This window comes from Passer montanus, unplaced genomic scaffold, assembly GCF_014805655.1.
Source record: "Passer montanus isolate IOZ18808 unplaced genomic scaffold, ASM1480565v1 scaffold99, whole genome shotgun sequence".
Taxonomy (NCBI): Eukaryota; Metazoa; Chordata; class Aves; order Passeriformes; family Passeridae; genus Passer; species Passer montanus.
Genome location: NW_024375367.1, coordinates 1,323,062 through 1,344,000, shown reverse-complemented (window position 1 = coordinate 1,344,000; position 20,939 = coordinate 1,323,062). Strand labels below are relative to the sequence as shown.

General features: G+C 37.4%; 1 protein-coding gene across 1 annotated transcript in view; it reads right to left on the bottom strand.

The window, feature by feature from the left end:
• Positions 1 to 1,630: 1,630 nt before the first annotated feature.
• LOC120496313 (coiled-coil domain-containing protein 169-like) overlaps positions 1,631 to 20,939 on the bottom strand; it is a 36,960-nt gene continuing 17,651 nt past the window's right edge. Inside the window, exons 6-9 of the mRNA XM_039696642.1 lie at positions 11,083 to 11,181; positions 10,829 to 10,882; positions 7,846 to 7,922; positions 1,631 to 4,564 (exon numbers count right to left, since the gene is read on the bottom strand). Coding sequence (XP_039552576.1) covers positions 4,462 to 4,564; positions 7,846 to 7,922; positions 10,829 to 10,882; positions 11,083 to 11,181 — 333 coding nt within the window. The 3' untranslated portion in view covers positions 1,631 to 4,461. The remainder of the gene's footprint in view (positions 4,565 to 7,845; positions 7,923 to 10,828; positions 10,883 to 11,082; positions 11,182 to 20,939) is intronic.

Genomic DNA, 20,939 nt, shown 5'->3' with positions numbered 1-20,939 from the left:
CCTAATCAGCATAGGATGAGTCAAGAGTGCACAGCTTTGTTGCTTCATCCTTCCCCCAAAATAACCCTTCAGCTGTGCCAAATTTTTCTGGTCCCTAGTCTGCATTGCTCTGTTACACCACATCATTCCTGAGCAGATTCCACACAGGACACTTGCTCATTGTGTGGAGGGATCAGACAGATGAAGGGGAAGCACCTGCTGTAGGGTGGTGTGGGAGTCAGGCCTGTCCTGGATCTCACATGGGCTCCTTCTCTTTACAGAGCTGACATTTTTCCCTGTGACAAGACATGCACAGCAACTGGTGTCACTGCTGTGTCACACTGGGTTGTGTTTGTCAGGAAATACCCTGACATCATTCTTTACTGGTAAATCTTTTCACTAAGGTGCAGCAGCCACAGCTGTTTCTGCACCAACAGAGCACCAGTATTATCCATCTTCATTGCAAGACAGAAGAAAACCCATTTTATTTAGGCCAGACTTACTCAGATTCATTGTGGTTTTACCAGCTGGCTTCCCTCCAGCACCAGTGTATGTATCTTTGTGTCACTTTTCAACACCAGAAACATATGTTCTCCCCAAATTACAGATGGGATCCTGAAGCAGAATTCATCTTCTCCCAGACAACAAAGGGAGGGGTGAGAAGTTACACAGGAACCAGAGCATAGGAACTTTAGCAGCCTAGAAATGGAGCCTGTGAGAGCCCTTTCTTAGGGTGGTGCATTGAGTTGCTCCCAGAACCACAGGCAAAGCCTGGCCCCACCTGCATGCTACTCCTGTAGACATGAGAGACTCATTTGATCTCTACATGGTTCTTAGCTGGCAGTTTAGGGCACAGATTAGTGAAGTGCAGGAAAATTGGATTCTAAGATGTAACCTATAAGGAACTAAATCCAGTGTTTGTATTTCTGGAAGAGAGTATTTAACTCATCTGCCAAGTAAATAAGGTGCTGCCACCTTTGAAAAGCCTCATTATCCAGTCAAGAGCTGTCTGCCATTAGTGTGACACCTGTGTGTAAAATGATAAAACTGTAGCAGTTAGCTATAATTTTAGTCCATGCACATTATATCTGCATCCAACTAGTTGGTTCAAAGTACATGTCATGTTTGAGACAAGTCTGGCAAAAACAGCAGAAGCTTAATAACACAAAAGTTCACTTCCTTATTTATTTATTTGCTTGCTACTGTGTCTGCATCACATTTGTAAAAAAGCCTGCACAGCATCCTCCTCTACTGGAAATGTATTAAGGCTGAACTATGCACTTCATCTTTACCAGTAGAGATCGAATATCATTGGAATGAGGGAAACTGTCATCTGTACCACCTAGTCAGTTTAGATACAGAGAACCCATTAAACAAAGTATTTAAGCAACAAAATATCTTGCTTATTATTAATGATATCCTGAACATGAGGAAGCCTATCACCCCAGTCCTCCGCAGCCTGTGGTTATGCTGCAAAATTACATAATAATCAGCCACGCAGTCAATGCCTGTCCAATAAACATTTTCATTTTATTCCATCATAGAAGAGTACACTGCTGCTAAATGGATTAATTAAAAAAACTATCATGACTCAATACCATCTTCAATCATGAGACTCTAAAACAAAAAAAAAAGGGTTTTTTTTTTGGAAATAAGATATGTGTGCTTACCAGCATTTGAGATTTTAAATTCATATATTCCAGAAACACTATGGGTAAATACTTAAAATGCCTTAGTTACATCAAAATCATGACTCATCTGAAATTAATGGAATTACATGAGTAACCATGTAAAGGCAGCACACTCTCAAGCGCCAACTTAGGATATCAAATTTCCCAGTCCATCAATTAAAGCCACTTACACACTACAATCTGGAATCTCAAGTATATTCTACACTGAAGGAAGAAGTTTGGCTAGACTCAAACCTTCACCTCTGATCCTGTCTTCCTCTGATATTTAGCTCCATTCAATCACTGACCACAACTGTCAGCAATTCAGTTTCCCATTTTTGATTTCAGATTCCTTCAGTGTCATGTATGATGTACAGAAACTTAAGAGGAGGACAACTTTATCTTGAAATGGTTGGCAGCATTACAAAAAATCACCCTATTGTGAAATCAGGGGAAAACCAGACACCACTACACTCCCATATCTACTTTAAATAAACCTGATTTTGTCTTCTAGACCTAAAATAATACTGCATACTATGAGGTATTTGAAGAATTAATTAATCTTAAATGTGCTGAAATATTCATATTGAATATGTTACATAAAGACATCTAACTGTTCATTGCTGCAAATGTCAAAAAAACACATTTCACAGGGCAACAAAACAGTAAGAAAAGCCCACACAAGATAAATCCAGGGATTTCAAAACACTCATTCACCTAACCCCACCAAATGAAACAAAAAATTCCTGCATGTTTCGGGAAAGCTAGAAGTGTAAAAGTTTTATTTAGATCCAAAGAGACCTCCAATTTTGAAACAAAAAACTCACTTTTTGCTGTTGCAAAGAAATTGGAGTTGTCAAATTTAGCTATCAGGTTCGTCCTCATTTTCAGAAAATTAGGAAGAAAATGAAATGCCAATTAAAAGAGTATGAGTACTGAACTATAACCATTTTTCACAACAAAGATTACAGCTGGACATACAATTGGAATGGTCAAACAGCACATTTTAGCAATTCATTGTCATACTACTTCATTTTGAATCCCAAATCAAATCAAATTGTTCTTGGCAAGGTGAAACAGGGACTAAATAGGACATAGTCTGCTTGTCTCCAGGTCATTCCTGTACCAACAAATACCTCTTTTAAGGCTTAAAAAAAAGTCTCTGTTCAAGTCCTCAGTGAGGAATATCCTTGAGGGAAGCATCAAGTCTCCTGTTGTGAAAAAATGTTCTGCCATATTTGTGCATTTTTTCCAGTTATTCTGAGGTGCTGCACAGACCAGACTTGAGTGCACTAACATTTGATTAAGAGACAGCAGTAGGAAATGTTTGCTGCATGAATCCAAGAACTGGATCTTCTTTACTACTGCAGATGTCCCTTGTCTTTTATGCCAATAGAGCCATTATGATGATTTTCCCCTCTCCTTCACCACAAATGCCAGCACAATGAACATTTGGAAATTTTTCAGGTGAAAAACACAAACAGAAGAGTGCTAACCTAACCAGCTGTGCTATGCTGTGAGGGAAAAAAACAGCCAGGCAGATCACCCTGCTTATGAAAGAATGATACCATGTGCATCATGGTAACATGCCAAATATCTGTAATGAATTTAATACTATGTAAGAGAAAAAAAAAAAAAAAAGGATTTCCATACTGAATATGCTGTACCATGCTGGAGGCCTTAGCTCTCTGCATTTTAGAATGACACCATTGGTTTGTCTTTTGCTGTAAGCTTAATTACAGTGTCACTTTAATGCTGCCAGTAATAAGGAACTCTTAGTACTGCTCTTAAAGAGGGGAAAAAACTTTATTGCAGAGTTAGGAATGCTCTTAAAATAATAAAGGGCAGTCAAGCAGCCACATTTGCTCTGCCAAGAGCTTTTAAGATGTAACCCAGAGGACTGAAGCTTCATTACGAAAACATTTTTTCTGTTGCCACTTGAAAAAATTTTGCCAAATTTAATGACTAAAATGTAGGTAATAAAACTGCAACATTAATTGCATGCTTAAGAATGAAGAGACAAAGTAGTTCTACTTTCACTGAAGAGATGACTTTTAGGACTGGCACTATTTTGGAGCCTAAAAGCACAAGGATCAATGCCACTGAAGAAGACAGATATTTTTATAACCTCAACACTGTGGATACAAGGGTTCATCTGATAATTCAAATTTCAAAGAGCAACATACTAATATCAGGATATGTGTTTCTTTATAGAACATAGACAGTGTTTAAGAGAAACAACATTCCACAAGATAGGCTCTGAAGATTCCTTAATAAAAAGTGCTCAGTTTTTCTGTTATTTCTGTCCATTAGTAGTGCCTAAAGCAGCTGGAAATGGTGCTGTGCTTCTAAACCATGCAGACAGAAAGTGGTAGTCAACATGAGAGCTGTGGTAAGATGGCTTTTAAAAAAAGTTATATTTAGACAATACTTCAGGTTACATCAGTCTGCCTTCTTCTTGGATTGAGAGGTCAAAAATGCTAGAGGCTTGTTTGTTTTCCATGGCTGCATAGTTCAAGGATCTACACAGTGTATAAGACATTCAATATTCTCCAAGTTTTCCAACACCCTCACACTCAGAATCACCGATGTGAAGTAGAATGGAAAGGGTCAGAAGTCACCAGTACAAAGATGGCAGCTAGAAGAGCAATTCCATTAGACAGGAACACTTACATTAAGGCAGCCAAGAAGACATTCCAATCTGGATCTGGCATTGCAATAAGGCACAAATACTTTCATTTTCAATTTAGAAACTTTCAGTCAAATTAAATTTTTTAAAAAGTGACTGGAAGTACTTGGCATTACTGTTAAATCAGTGCTTTAGCTGTGGAAGCTGGTTCACTCCTACAGTCTTTTTAATTGATCGTTTTTGAGGATTAACCATCTTCGGGTTTCCTGGAACACTGTGTCTTCCTCTGAAATAAAATGGGTGAAGTTAGTCAGCAAATGTCACATTGCCGGTAAGTTTTAATGGCTAAAAATGTGCATGTTTTCTATATTTGCATATCTGATTACTACTGAGAATTAATAAACCTGAGAAAGGAAAAAAACAAGTATATTTCTAGGTTCACACGTTAGCTGAGCATCTAATTATTCTGCAAACTCAATCTTCATTTCATGATTCCTGTTACCTAAGTGATGTCATTTGGAGAACATGAACAGAATACTAAATATTGGCACTAGGAGAGTGAAAACTAGCTACAAAGACATTTTCATCAGTTAAAGAATCCCCACCAGAAAAGGGAAAAACACTTCATGTAGATGTAGTTGCAGCTCTCTGCAGGTATCCCACTCTGGAAAGCCAGGCTCTAGATCCCACGATCACCAGAAATGCCTGCAGGAGATGCTGCCAGCAGACTTTTGAAGTGGTACTCATCATGGATACATACACCACCTACATGAAACCAGCTAGAGCTTCATCTTCATCGTCTATGAAATCTGTGGGAATGTAAAGAAATCTCCAGGAAAAGCATGGCACTTCTGCAAGCTGGAAAGGTCATTCTCCTGGCCAAGAAGCCTGCCTCTCTGCTCCTATGCAATGTCCCTTTGCTTCTCTTCCTGTTCATTACTGCAGAGGAAAGACAGCACTTTACATACTCTAACAACAATATACAGAGCTTCAGTGTCTTTCTCAAGCAAAGGCATTATATAGGATGACTTTGGAAAATATATCACAACATCACACTGTTATATTTGTCATGATACCCAATTATGTGATAGAAGCTACAATGATGGTATCTGTGCAAGTTTCAAATTTGTGGGGAAAGAGGCAACAAAGTCAAACCTAGGGCTCACTAGTCTTTTGGGGAATGACGCATCATTTGTTCCAGCTCTTACAAGCAGTCTTGAGGGAGGGAGAACTGTGCCCATACAGATATGGAGATACTTCTACTCAGAGTTGGAAGATCACAATCCAAGCCTCCAGTGTACTTGATAATCAATTATTAAAATTCAAATCAGTTGATTACTTAAAATCAATTGATTAAACTGTAGATCACTGTACAGCTGAACAGAGCAGAAAATGCCTGTGTGGAATTCTGCAGGCAACAAAACCTCTTCCCCTCAAAACCAGCTAGACTTACAGACTTAGAAGCCAGGTAACTGCAGCAGTGCAGTGTTGAAACTGCCCCACCATAAGTCTCAGTGTAACAGCAGGGGTCAGAGTGACAATAAATTTACTGCTCAAATTGCATCAGAGATATGAGCCGTCAAGACATCCATGTTCTTCCCAGCTGTCAGCTAGCCTATCTTCTTCTCCTGTGATTATCACAAAAAGGACCTCTGCTGAACTTGCTTCTGTTTCGGATGGCCAGGAAACTGAATGCATCAACAATTAGTTGTTGGAACTCTGGTTACTGAGAATTTTAGACTCTCTGTTCTGACAGGCACTGATCTCTATACCATCTCACACATTTAATCCCAACCTCAGCAAAAAAACCCCAAAGAATCCACATTAGTGGTCACAACTACTACCCAAAAATGTTTTTAGTGTTCGTTTAGTACACAAGTTGGGCTTTCTGTACATGTTCCTATAATTAAAACAAGCATTACGCAGTTTCTTAGTATGGTTTGAATTCCAATGCAGGTATTTTGTAAAAGGGCAACAAAGGTGAGATAAGAACTCTAGACAGAAAATTTTCAAATTACTCTCAAGAACATGCATGTCTTCTCTTATTTTAATGAAATTATTTCTCATTAATGTCAGCTTGAACAAACAACCCCCAGGCTAGAAATCAAAACATAATTTAAAAGGAATAATATAACAATGGCTATAGTTACCTTGTGATGTTCATGAGGTGCATACTTATATTCTAGTATTTTCTTAAAATACAAATTATGCCAAAACCCCACTCTTAGATCCATGTTGCCAGCAAAGATCGAAGTTTGTCCTGAAAGTTCTAAGTCACTAACTATAAAAGTCAATAATCTGAAAACTAGGTTCTTATATACTAAGGACAATTTAAAAGCTGAAAAATTATCTTCATGTGTTTAAAGAACATTGAAAAGTTAAAAAAAAGTCCTCTTAGGGAAAATGGATTGAGACGGGATATTTTGTTATACCACACATCTTCTGAGACCAGCAGTTACAGGACACTATTTTCTTTTGTTTGATATATAGAAAATTACAGAAACACACTGTCATATAATTGCAGAGTAAGTAATGGTCTACTAAAATAGATTGTAAAAAAACCCACCATAATCACAGATCAGTGCTAACCCTCAGCAAACCTCCGTATCTGGCTGATGATATTTAATCTCACTGCAGGGGCAGTGAATCCTCCTGGTTCTAGCTTTCTGACCCTCTTCATAGGAACCATGTTAAATATCACTGGGGTCAAAAGTGATACAGTGGCATATGAGGCACTTCAAACCCACACATTGCTTTTTATGTACTGATAAACTTCAGTTATAGAACTGAATTAATATTGTACTGCATTATTTCATATTCTACTAATATACTCTCCTGGAACACAAAGATTCACTATTCCAGTTTATGAAATCCTGTGATTCTGTGTTAGAACAGAATGAAAGGAAAAGCCTGGTAAGCAAATAAGTCTACACAATACCATGTTTATAATTAATTCATTACATTTTTAGATGATTCCAACATATATTGTGTATGCTCATTTTAATAATATAGGTAAGTGGCTTTGTGGAAGAGTATTCACTGTGAGACACTAAATAGATAGAAACCATACTATCTTAGAAAGTTTCCAAATATAAATTATTTGGGAGAGTTTAAAAATTAAGTATTATATCTCCTTGCTTCCACACTTTTGTAAGCATCTGTTTATGGCCACTGGAGGCAGGTGATAGGGTCCAACAAACTTTTCATATATGCTGCCTATATTCTTCACACTTTATGTTCTTAACATATTCAATTCAGTTAAAATATAAATCTTATCAAATTTCAAGCTTATCCACAAGTATTGCAATCAGAAATTAATTTTATTGCTACGTATCTCAGAGCGGGTGGACTTCTTTCAAATTTATATTTCTAACCCATATAACTAAACAGAAGTCTGTTAAACAATGATTTAAACATATGTATTTTCAACATTTGCATTAAATAAAACTGATGAAAAGCAATATCAAAAATTATGTTGAGTAATACTTTGTCAGAAAGTCGCATTGTTCAAAACAGTACTTAGCAAAAATTTATTAACCAGAAAACTAGAATATAAAGGAAATTTACCTCAGTATCTGTTTTTCTCCCTTGCCAGTCAGAGCATCTGTTTTTTTCCTTTCAAAAATTGTAGGTTTAGCTGAGGTCTGCAATAGCCAAATTTTTACAAAACAAGTTAAATCCTAACCCCAATCACGTTACAGAAGTAAATAGGATTTACACAAATTTACCTTATTGAAGACAAGAAATTTTTGTAATTGAGGAACTCCAGTATTAAAGATGATGGCTAGTATAATTTATCATCTTATCATATCTGAGGAGATGTGATTCTGTGACATACAAGGAAAGAGCAGTGCCAAGGCTGCCTTCACTGTTTTTGTAATTTATATGAATATAGATGTCCGTATACATTACTATTATCCATAGCACTGTTTTTGCCGGTACAGTTTACTCCAGGCCTATCCCAACTAAAATTAGCCATTGTTGTACAAGCAGCTTTCCAACTGTAGCAATCTATAACCCTGCACCTTTTCTGCAAAGAAATCCCAGTCGCAAGTTAGATCCCACTCTGCTACCAAACGTTTGTGACAAAAATCTGGCCTGAAAGTATGGCCTTTTTAAAGAACTGCTATAGTTCTTCTTAGCTTGCCTCTCAAACTGATTTCTGAATACCACCAGAGAGTGCCTTTAAGATCCATGGACTCCAAATCCTAAACCAATGCTTTGCCAGACTGAAAACAAAACAAAAAAAGCAAACAAGAATACACCAGAAACCCTTGGTGTCTCTAGCATGAGCTCTCAGGATTGTGAAATTTTTAATTTTTTTTAACTATCATTTAAAACTGACTGCATCCTTATGGATCACATAATACAAACGTCAAAAGCACTCAGAAGATAAATATATTTTGTAAATAAATAAAAAAAAAAACAAACAGAAAAGCACTCAGTAAGAAAAAGGTAAATAACAGAAACCGCCTCTCAGAAACATCTTTGTCTTCTGCTTCTGCCGCAGGCTTCAGGAGGGATCCAAAACAAAGCAGGTTTTTGATGGTTTTCCTCCACCTGGTATTTTTTAATACCTACCAGTAAAAAACTTATATTTTATGATCTTTTTTTTTCTTACTGTCAGCTATAAAAAAATACAAACAAAGGCTTAAAATAACACTATATCTATTCTCTGTAAATAAGAGTGTGTTTTTTTTTCTTACTGTCAGCTATAAAAAAATACAAACATAATGAGATAAAACAAAGGCTTAACATAACACTATATCTATTCCCTGTAAATAAGAGTGTGTCACTAGGATACACTATTGTCACAGGACAGCAATACCCTGTGGTATATTTACTGTGCAAGGTAAGGAAATTGTTAGCCTATGGGTAAATCCTTCTACTTCAACAGCAGCCAATATTACTGTGCAGACTCTAGAACACTGATATTTTAATACAGTTGAAAAAGTCTGTATTGAATGTTCTCTACAATAGAGAATGTGCCTCTATTGTAAAGTGAACTGTTAAAAGAAAAGGCAGATTTTAACATATGCAGGTTTTAAAATAATACAAAAGTCAAATCAAAGTCATGGTAGAAAAAGACCTAAAGGGAACAGATAAATCACTGATCCTTTTGAAATATTAAACCACAGAATCATAGAATATCTCAAGTTGGAAGGGACTCATAAAGATCATCAACTCCAACTTCCTGCTCCTTGCAGGACTACCTAAAATTAAAGTGTCATCCAGTTTCTCCTTGAAGTCTTAGTTCTATGACCAATTCCCTGGGGATCATGATCCAGTGATTGACCATCCTTTCAATGAAGACCCTTTTCTTAACATTCAATCTGCACTTCCCCTGATGCAGCTTCATTCCCTTTCCTCATGTGCTATCACTGGTCACCAGGGAGAGCAGATCAGCACCTTCCCCTCCTCTGCCCCCCTGGAGGAAGATGTAGTGTGGGGTGAGGTCACTGCTCAGCAATGTGGTCACCTCTCAGACTCAGGTGCTCAAAACTGCAAACTGCATCTGGGATGTGGGGGTGACTGCCGTGATCAGATCAGCAATGTACAAAGTAGATGTTTAATCTAAACTACTCACTTACACTCTGCTTAGAGCTCGGGAGGAGGGACAGAAAAGTCCCCAGGGAAATTAATTTCATCTTGTCCTAAAACAGATGTGATACTTTGCACATGATTCTTTCTTCATAGATTACAGATGATTCCTCTACAACTACTTTAGAATGGTTATTTGATGTTTAGAGAATTAAAGATAGGAATATTAATCTGAGGATGACTATTTTGCTCTCATATGATACTGAAATCATGACAGGAAATAATTAACTGCTGAAAATATAACGCACTAACTACCTCCAGTGTTGATGGCAAAATCTAGACCCCAGTGCCTCACTATGAAACATGCCAGTGCATATGCCTCACTTCAAATGGTGTCTTACACATATTTAAATGTTTTTATAGGGAGCTGAACATAGGCACTCCTCTTGCTAGCATGTTCAGTAATAAAATCTGCTTTTATTTCCTTTCTTCCTCCAGAAGTTCTCAGTTTCACTGCTAATGTAAAAACATTAACAGTTATCATGAGCATTTCCCAGGCTTTTTCTTGGTTTCATGCTGGAAAGTTCATTTAAGCAATTATTTTAGATTTCCCAAAGTAGCAATGAACCATGTAAGAGAATCAATTGCCCACTGTGCAAACACATGCTAATTACAGGCTTTTACCCCAGTTAGCTATGAAAGTGACTCAGTGGCAGCAATTCTTGAATATCACACTAAGCTATTACTTTCATATTATTTAGGAATTTAGAGCTTTTCTAGAATAAGAAGTACTATAAATCTTTACAGATTTCTTTACAGGTTTCTCCAGTTTGTTGTATAAAATTTCATGTATTACATAATTTGTATCAATAAAATTTTTCAAAATCAGCTTTTGTAAGATATTTGGTATACAAATGACGTAATAAAACATCCTGATCTAATGGCATTACAGACATTGTTGTTACATTAAGAAAGCATTAATAGTTACTGAGTCACACATGTTTCTTACCTGTAAGATCTCTGAGAGGTACAAGCGCCGCTCATCATTAACTTTGTGGTAAGCCTACAGTTAAAATGAGATATAGGCAATCATTAAGCACAAATTTTAAAACCTGAATCATACAGAAGATCCAGATATACAGCAGAGTCTTTTTTCCAGTGGCTTTTTTTTTTTTTACTATTCTATTATGTGTTCAACACACAATCTGTTTGCCACACAACATAACAGCTTTTACAGTCTAGAGGGATAGAGTGATTACAAACCTTTGCTTCTTGTTCCAGTCTAAGTTCATAGTCCTTTAGCTGGTTCTGGAGACTCTTCTTCTCTTCTTCTAGTTGTTTAAGAACCTCCTTTAAGGAACCCTGTGGTTATGGTAAATAAAACAGTGTTTTACATCTATTTCTATTCTCTATAAAGAAGTCATCGCCATAGACCTTATTCTTCAAGCATTATGATGTTTGTCATTCTCTTTGGTTCCTGTGCATTTTTTGTTTTCGTGGTTCTAACCGGCACACTGCAGAGGCAAAAGCAATTAGCCACATGCTACAATTACCAGTTATGCATTACACATTTCCACTGTGTTAAAATGACACAGGTACAGTTTTCCACACTGCTGCTCCTTGGCATCTTAAGCAAAGTCACCTTGCGGTGACCAGTCAAAATTGCTCCTTTGTTCTAACCAAAATTCTCTCTGATGGCTCTTTTTTAGTAGGAAAAAGATTTCACGTCTTACCAGCACATCCACTTTCAAACTACTTGCTGAGAGAGCTGCTGGGCTGGTTGAAGAGCCACATGGGACATCAAAGGTAACTCATACCAATTTGTCTAGAAAGCAATACTTAGAGGGGAGACTGTCTTAGGTGTGCAGCCATCTGTGTTGCCTACAGTAGGAATGAGTAACAGCAGTAGAGTCCATTTTTGGTTACTGGCACCGGCCAAATCTTTGTTTGTTGTGTAATGGAATTAATTAAATTAATAATTTAATTAATTAATTAAATACACACACCCACACTTGGGAGGACCCAAGCAGGTCCTCCCCTACTACTAACACAGGGAATTGTTTTTCATAATCCCATTCATAATTTGATCCACTCCATCCAGTAGAGACATAATTATGAGTTTTGCCCTCCAAATTCAGGAACACTGCGTTACAACAAAGAGGAATTTGGGCAAACATGCGAGGAGGCCTGTGTGGATGAACAAGGAGCTCCTGAATAAATTCAAACATGTGAAGGAAGCCTAGAAGAAGCCTAGAGAAAGCCTAGAGGAAGCCTAGAAACACAGACTGGTAGCCTAGGAGGAATACAGGGATTGTTTGAACAGTCAGGGATCAGTTCAGGAAAGCTACAGTCCTGACAGAATTAAACACATTCAGGGATGTCAAGGGCAACAAGGAAAGCTTCTATAGGTATGTTGGTGATAATAGGAAGTCTAGGGAGAATGTGCTTCTTTCCAGAGAATGGATTGAGAGCGGTCTTTAGAAGGAGGACTTGGGGATGTTGGTAGATGAAAATCTTGGCATGATCTGGCAATGTGGCTTGCAGTCCAGAAAGGCAACAGTTTCCTGGGCTGCATCACAAGGCTGAGGGTAGTGATTTCCCTCCTCTGCTCTGCTCTCTTGAGACCCCACCTGGAGTCCTCCATACAACTCTGGGGTTCCCAAGATAAGGATCTGGACTAATTGTAGCAGAGAAGGACCAAAGAAGGACCACAAAAATCCCTGGGCTGGAGTACCTCTCCTCTGAAGACAGGCTGAGGCAGTTGGGGTTGTTCAGCCTAGACAAGAGAAGGCTCTGGGGAGATCTTACAGCACCTTCCAGTACCTGAAGAGGGCCTACAAGAGAGCCGGAGTGGGACGTTTTACAAAGGTATGTAGTGACAGGACAAAGGGTAATGGTTTTAAACTGCAAGAACATGTTTAGATTAGAAATTAGGAAGAAATTTTTTACTGTGAGGGTGGTGAGACACAGGTACAGGTTGCTCAGAGAAGTTGTGTATGCCCCATCCCCGGAGGTCTTCAGGGTCAGATGGGACTCTGAGCAAGACAATCTAGGGTAAGGTATCCCTGTCCATGGAAGGGGGGTTGGAACTAAATGGTCTTTAAGGTCCCTTCCAACTGAAACAATTCCATTATTCTATTATTATTCAAGGCCAGTTTACACCTGTTTGTTCTTGTACTTAAATGTGTTATAAATAACTGTTCTTCTTCCTCCCTGCTGTTCATCCCCAGCATGTATAGACTGAAGACATGAGCTTTTTTTTTTTTTCCCCATTCATTTTACTAGGATGATTAAGCTGAACTTGCAGAAATTATCTTTCACACACCAGGCAGTCCTTTCATCTTATCATCCTAGTAATCCCTTTGTATACCAGGCTGGAGCTCAACCTTCTTAAGGCTAGAGAACAGAACTGGCCTACAGTATGCAGTACTCTAAAAGCCATCTCACTGCCTTGAACAATCAGTGACACTTCTTTACCTATACAAATTTTAGGATTGCATTTTCCTTTTGCACAGCTACACAATAATGGCTCACAGTCAACAAGGCATCAGCTAGAACACCCAGATACTCCTCTGAGGTTGTATCTGTTCTCAATTTATAACATAATTTCTTTACTCATTTCTAAATCCTTTGGTCTACACTATTAAATTTTACTCACATTTTTAATAATCTACTCTTCACTGTCTTTCTTTTTCTAAACCACATCCAGATCCCAATTATATTATATAATTGGTTTCAGGAGAGAGATATCACAATCTAATTCTACTGTGTGTATCAAGGTCATGCATTAAATATTAAGGTTCATCTTAAACCTAGTCCTGGAAGACCTCTGCTTGTACTCTCCCAGCAGACTCCTCCACTAATCACTGCTATCATGTTCCATTTGCCAGCTCTTTACTCCACTAACAAATCTATTCATTTTCATTTTCTCCAAATTAATCAGTCACTTCCCCTGCGACACGATATCTTTATCAGAGGTTACAGTGAACAAGATTACTGTATTTATTGTGACAACAAATGTATTGTTTTATCACAGAATGTCAACAGGTTTGCCCACAATGAGCCCCTTTTAATAAATCCATATTTCAATTTCATTTTGCAACAATTATTCCTCTCTTTAAACTGAAAAAAATGCTTTTCTTCAGTGCACACAATGTGCACGTTTATTAGAACCACTTGCTATCATATCAGTGATGTGACAGGCCAGTTCTTTCAGAATCCTGAAATATAGATTACCCATCTCCCTCATTTTATGCATCTCCAGCTCCTTGAGTTTTCCTTAGGATTTGTTTATTGTCATTTCTCTTTCAAAGCACTTGCTGACATTAGCTATTTTTTCTTTTCCTGCATTTTATTGTTTCTGCCTTTACTTAAAACTTAGGCAATATATACGTGTTTAGTTTAAAGTGAATGAGTTCATGATCACTTGATCTGACAGGTTTTTGACTGGATTTTTTGCAATGTTTTGGTAGATCTTAAAAATCTAAAATACATTGTGTCCCTTTTATCTATTATTTTCTGATAAAATGTGTATCCATTGAGTTTTGTGCCTCATCTTTATAAGCACTTGGTTTTTAGTCTTTATTTACAAGTCTAACACACAATACAATTTCTGTTAGTAGTCTAATAATATTATATTAAAATTGATCCATCAAAATATTATATTTATATGCATATTTGACTGGATGGATTCAGTCTGAGGTGAAGATATCTGCAATTAAGTGTGCAAATATGAACTGAACATCTATGAAGAGTTAGAGTGAAGACAATCAATGATGTGCAGTGATTCATTCAGCTAAGCAGCTAAAGAGCTCAGCTCAGTTCCATCTGAGTTCTTCTAGAGAGTCCAAGACATTCACGTGTGGCAGATTTTACACATGGGTTACACAAGACACATCCCCCGGGGCAGTAACAGGCTACTGTGCACTGAAACATCTTCAAGACTTTTTGCTTACACAATTATTCCACTGAAGATGCCAACCAAATGAATCTAGATACAAATTCCTTCACTCAGTTGACTGTATTAATAAGACCTGTAACTGCCTATAGTAGGAATTAAAAGACCTAGAGAAGAGAGAGACATATAGCTACATATAGAAAAGTATTTTTTTATTACAAGTATTTGTGTTCTAATATTTAAGAGTCATATTGTTTAATGTACATTTCAATTATTTCCCAGTACTGTTGTGACTAAACTTTGTTTTCCATTCCATCCTCAAGATTAATTCATCCAAACAGCTGATGAAGAAAGAATCAACAACATTTTTGTCAAAGTCTCTCATGTCTGCTGCATACCACATCTATCTCTGTTTTGTTCTTTCCTGGCAAGTGTGTATCTTCAATACTCGTTATCCCTTCATGGTTTTGCTATCAATGCTATTACATTCCTGGTCAGTCAGGTTCTTCCATTTATTTGCTCAGGTCCCCTGTGTAAAATAAGTATCTGGTTTAGATTTATTTTTTTTTTAATTCCTAACACAGGCACCTCCTTAGACAAAATAGCTGAATCCTTTCCTTTCTATACTGATTACTTGACCATCCCCTTAATAATCAGTTATTTATTCTCATGACCTTAATGCTTTGCTAGACCTTTGTTTACCAGATTTTCCTGGTAAACACTGAAACAAGATAACAACTCTCCAAATATTTTTTCCTGCTTTTTCCATGGCAATTTAAAAATTTTTCCCTATTTATCATGCTTCTTTCAGATCCAGAAGGCCAGTGTCCATATATGGTTTATTTCTCAGAGAGTTTATAAAGGCTTGCTGCTGGTAAAAAAATTATATCTGCCTGTTTTAAGTCTCCAGTCTTTTCTAGCATCTGCAGATTATTGCAACTTTTATTCTTTTGCATAATTTTCTGCACTACATGTTACTTTTTGGCTCCACATTTTATTTTTCATTTTAAAAATTTGGGGTTTCATGAAGATTTCCATAGGGATAATTTCTGTCAAAGTAAGATTTTTCAGGAGCACGGTGAAAGGCACAGTACTTTTAAACATATTTCAAGAGAGAATAACCCCTCACACTGTTCAAAAGACAAAAAAGAGATACAGAAGAGCTGTATTTTTGAGGAGAATTTTGCCGAGGATTGAACAATTATTAACTTTAATCTGTTATAACAGGCATACTGGAGACATGAAAAGAATTGAGGAGTAGTTGCAGTAGTTTTTTTCCTAATTAAAGCAGAAGTATCTTGGATGCAGACAAAATCTTTGTCCAAATACAGAAGGCTTCTACAGTCAATTCAGGCAATGTTGGCCAATTCAAGGAGAAAAAGTAAGCTGCAGATTAAAGACAAGATTTGGCTTAATTCCACTAGGGTCATGTGCTATTTCATTTCAACAGCAGTGTCTCTACAGAATTAAACAAGACAGAGAAGATCTCAGCACACTTGAACTACAAAACTAATTTTTTTGCCTTCTTGACCTCAGTGCACATTAATGATTATAACCACGTGATGGCATATTTTGTACAAAATCTTTTGTACCACCTACTACATATTTTGTATCACCAGAGCTCAAATACAGTAAATACAAAAGTTCATGCTGCTTTCCAGATTTGTTCTATGTAAATCCACAACACACCATTTACTTCTTTACTAGATTGTCCATCATTGTTATATAAGACAGCAAGACTTGGTGCTGCAGCTGTTACTTACAACAGAGCAATTTGGTGTCTCCTCAGTGATGGTACTCATCTAATTTCTTTGAGTTCTTTCACTTACAAAGTAAACTACTTTTAGATCTTTTTTCATTAGTCCTTTCAGAAGCACTGTTTATTTTTTGCTGCCAATGCAGCTGGTCCACTGCAGATGCCTGGGCATTCATTCAGCTCTGGAGCAAGGATGTTATCCAAATGCAAGCAAACAAACTGCACTACACTGCTTTTGATGAGCAAGCAGACGGAAATAGGTTGATAACGTGACTAAAAGTACACAGTTACCTCATAAACTGTAATAAACCCATGATTACAAATCCCTTATGAAATGAGAAAGCTATCACTCAACATTTACAGACTGGGAAATGAGGCCCAAAATCAAAGTAGGACTGGAGTTGCAATTGCACTTCAGGCAGAATTTAACATCTTAGTGCTAACAGAGCAGTCTATGCAGCGTCTTACATTCTTCACATCTGCTTTTGTCAAATAACAGGGAGGCATCTGAGCTGTTGCTGTTGTGATTGCCCCTAAGACCAAGCTGAACCAAGCTGCCTGGTTTGCTGTTGAAAGCCTTTATGGAGTATCAGTACAAAGCTTTCCAGTGGTCAACCCTCTAACAGTGTACAACCTGGCAAGGATGTTCTACGCATATTACCTGGGGAAGAAAGCCACTTCTATCTAACAGCATAAATTTTAACCCAGAAATAAACTAGTTGCGTTACATTTTAGTCATCTGCTTCGCCAAGAGTTTGAATTCTCACATCTCATAGCCTGAGAACGCCCTTGTCACCATCATACTTAACTAGTGCTGACACAGTTTTTGAAGCCAGGCTGTCAATGAGTCAGAAATACAAATATTTGCATGAAAACAAATGGAAAAATTGAAAAAGGCTGAAAGGTCATGTCTATTCCTGGAGTGAAGGCAGGATTTCAGGCACACTTCTTGGGGTTTTCTTGCTGATTTCCTATTGGTTTTCCATCTCTAATGTGCAATCTGTTTGAATCCCAAACTAGATACCTTTCTCACAGCTAATACCTATTAAATGTACTCAGCTAACCCTGCTTGAGAACTTGTATTCCTGCATCCATGAACCTAATTGATGACACAGATCTCAGTATGACAGTACTGAAGTTCTTGTGGAAATCTCGTGACACAGATGTTCCTACTCAACTAAAAGACCTCTCCAAGTCCCCAAACACTATAGAATGCAATTTCAAAACCAGACACTAAGAAACTTTAAAGGACAAAACTTCAGAGAGGTTCTAGAGGTCTACTTTAGCCAGGACTGATTGATTGTAAGTTATCTCCCACTCCTACTTTCAAGGCAGTAATTGGGGAACTAGCAGTCCTTGTTTATCTGCAGGTTTTAGCTACTGTACATCAATACAAATCAAGAAGTGAGAAACAACAGCATATCAACTCAGACAAATCATTAAATCTGGATTTGCCTTTTCTGAATTCTGTGGGAAGCATGCAGAAAGAAACCTCACCAAAACAAATACAATTCTCTATGATCATGGTTGTATAAGCAGTTTAGTACTTCATACAGTAAAACAACACCAAAGTTCACAGAAAACAGAACTTAAGACATGTAGTAATACTGACTTGTAGCAGACTTCTCACATCATGAAAAACACTGAAAACAAAGAAAGGGCCAGTGAGAGCTCAAGAGAACCAGAAGGAGATTCCCAGTAATGCAGATTTCCCCCAGAATGAAAAATTGTCTACAAAACCCTAGGATGAACCAGTATGATAAGTTCTGGAAAAGCTTTTTAGAACTAGTTTAACTGAATCCTGATCTTTTTTTTTTTTTTTTTTTAAAGATAGATTCATTACAGGTTCTTCTACTAAGCCTTGAATAGTGGGACATTGTATGCCAGTATGCCTGAAAAGAAGACATAAGCTGCCTTAGAAGACTAAGGCATTTAACCTGAATTTAAGATCCTTAGTTTTCAATACATCATCCATGTCAAACAACTCTGAACAAGCTGGTAAAAAGCTAAAAGACACACTGAGATTTTAAATTAATACTTTCTTTATATAACAGAATTTTGTGGTCCTTAGCATGATTCACTCTCAGAGCAAAGACACATTAATCTTGTGTCTAGCAATGACAAAGTCCAGAGTTTTACAAAGGGAACACCAATTCTCCAGTTTCTTTTTCCCACCATTTTCTTTTCACTTCACTTGACAAAAGTTACACATTTGGCTTAATATTGCAAGAAAATGAAATTATATGTAAAGATATTGTAATTGAATTTTAAGGCCACCCACACAAATTGCTCTCATTCTAGATTTTTCCTTGCCCTGCTCTCAGTGGCAACAGTGGTGACAATTTCTAACAACCATTTCACAACAGACAAGGTGCCAAATCCATGGCATCATCAAGAAGCTCAAATCTGTTTTCATGAGAGCCCTGCTCATGCAGACTAATGATCCTTATGGCAATTTGCTTCCTCTTTAATTTTTCTCCATGATTTAGAACAAAAGCAATATATCTGTCAGTTTTGCTTAAAAAAAAGCAACACAAGAAGCCTTTAACATATCATTTCGAACTCATTAATAGCAAAACCAAATAATAAATCTTTAGTTTTACTGAAATGGAAATTGATTTTAGATTGGTATCAATAAGTTCACGAGTCATACACCCCATAAAAAAATTATACCTCAAAATTATTTAGCCTAGCATATTTCCCCATGCAACATGCACTTGGATCCTGTAAAAGAGTCGGCACAGGCAGGGAAAGGCTCTCGGCGCTTGTCTAAACGCCAAGTGCCCCCTTGTGGTCAGCATCATCCTTAGATTCCAAACCTGACCCAGAGTGGAATTGCCTTAGTGCCCTGTACTAGTGCACAGGGGTGGGATGCTCACTCCCTTAAATCCTTATTTCAGTGGTCTCCACACAATGCTCACAGGGGCTATGAGCTGACTTGGGCAGGGGAAGTTAAAACGGAGACTTCCAGCGCTGTGGTTCAGATTGATAGAACAAGGAACTAAGGAATTCTTGAGAACAGACAAATAGGAATGTCACTTGACTCCAAGATTCTCCTTTGATTGTTTTCTTTCAAAGTGTATTCTGCCGCTAGGCACACCACAAAGTGATTTGAGTAAAAGAGTCTCCTGGTTTGAGTAAGGCCACCAGGAGGAACAATTAATGCCAACTTGACTTGGAAAGGAAAAAGATCTCTTGGAGGTATTTGAAGTATTTATTTGAAGGTCAAATCAAAGCAGTAGGAAGGGGAAGTCTGTGAGGAGGCAGGATAACAGCTTAGGGCAGTCAGACCAGAGACAGAACTTTCTCCAAAATACTTCCAAATTTCATGAAAAACCAAATTAGTACACCAAATTTCTTCTTTCCATAGAGCCACTCATGGCTTAACCCAGGAAGAGCAATAAGATTCATTTAAGTCACTTACTAGAAGAATTGTCAACATTTGCTATGACATTCTAAGTGCTGATGTTCCCTATAGGCAGCTATCAATGCCTACTGAAATACAAAGACTTCACTGCATGTTTTCACAAACCCAAGATTCCCTTCCTGTCATATTGCAATCATGTATGTCTCCAGGGTGACACTGCCACACATTCTGCTTGTATTTTAAAACTGACAGCAAACACTCTGAGGTGGTTGTGCGAGGCTATCAGTTCTGTGGTCACTGTCCTTATAGAAAGGCAGCTTTGTAAAGCAAGTATCTGGCCCTTAATGTCAGAATTTTCTGCTCTGTGGTGGTGGACATTATGAAAAAATGGTGATTTATCCCAGAAGCCCTGGTTCCCGAGCTAATCTTAACTAGAGCGTTGCTAAGGCAATGCTATCAGGAGTGTGCTCCTCTGAACTGATTTTGCAGTGTGCTTCTCAGTATTTGCATACTAAAGCTCCTATCTAGGGATTTGTTCCTGCAGAAATGGTGAAAGAGAAGGGAACAGTTTTCTTCCTGCTTATATAGGAAATTATGCTTAGCAGAGACCATGTATTTTACCAAAACTCATTTTATGAAAAAATGCAAACAAATGAAAGCAGCATGTTTAAAAGATGCAAGTAAAATTCACATCTTGTTATACTTTAGAGAGAATGCATTCCTTCTCTAATTGTTTCTGAAGTACTGTATGACATTTGTATTTTTCATTGGGACATGAAGGAAATTACTGACGAAACAGTTTTCACTGTTGGAAATCCCTTGTGCTTGTCACTGTTATTTTTAATCTGCCCTCAGTACACAAAATTTATTTTCTAGACCCTGCCGGTAAGGATTTCTGTGTTCAAGGTATTGGTTCTGCATTTATTGCTATTTGACATCTACATAATTTTTCTGAATCAATAAAAAAGCATTATCTCATATCAGTATAAGGACTTCAGAATAATAACTGTATATATAAATGGTGTAGGGGTGTTTTTAATAGAAAGAAATTATTCTTCAGTTCAATTCCAATTCTAAAGCAAAAATAGTGCAAGCCATCT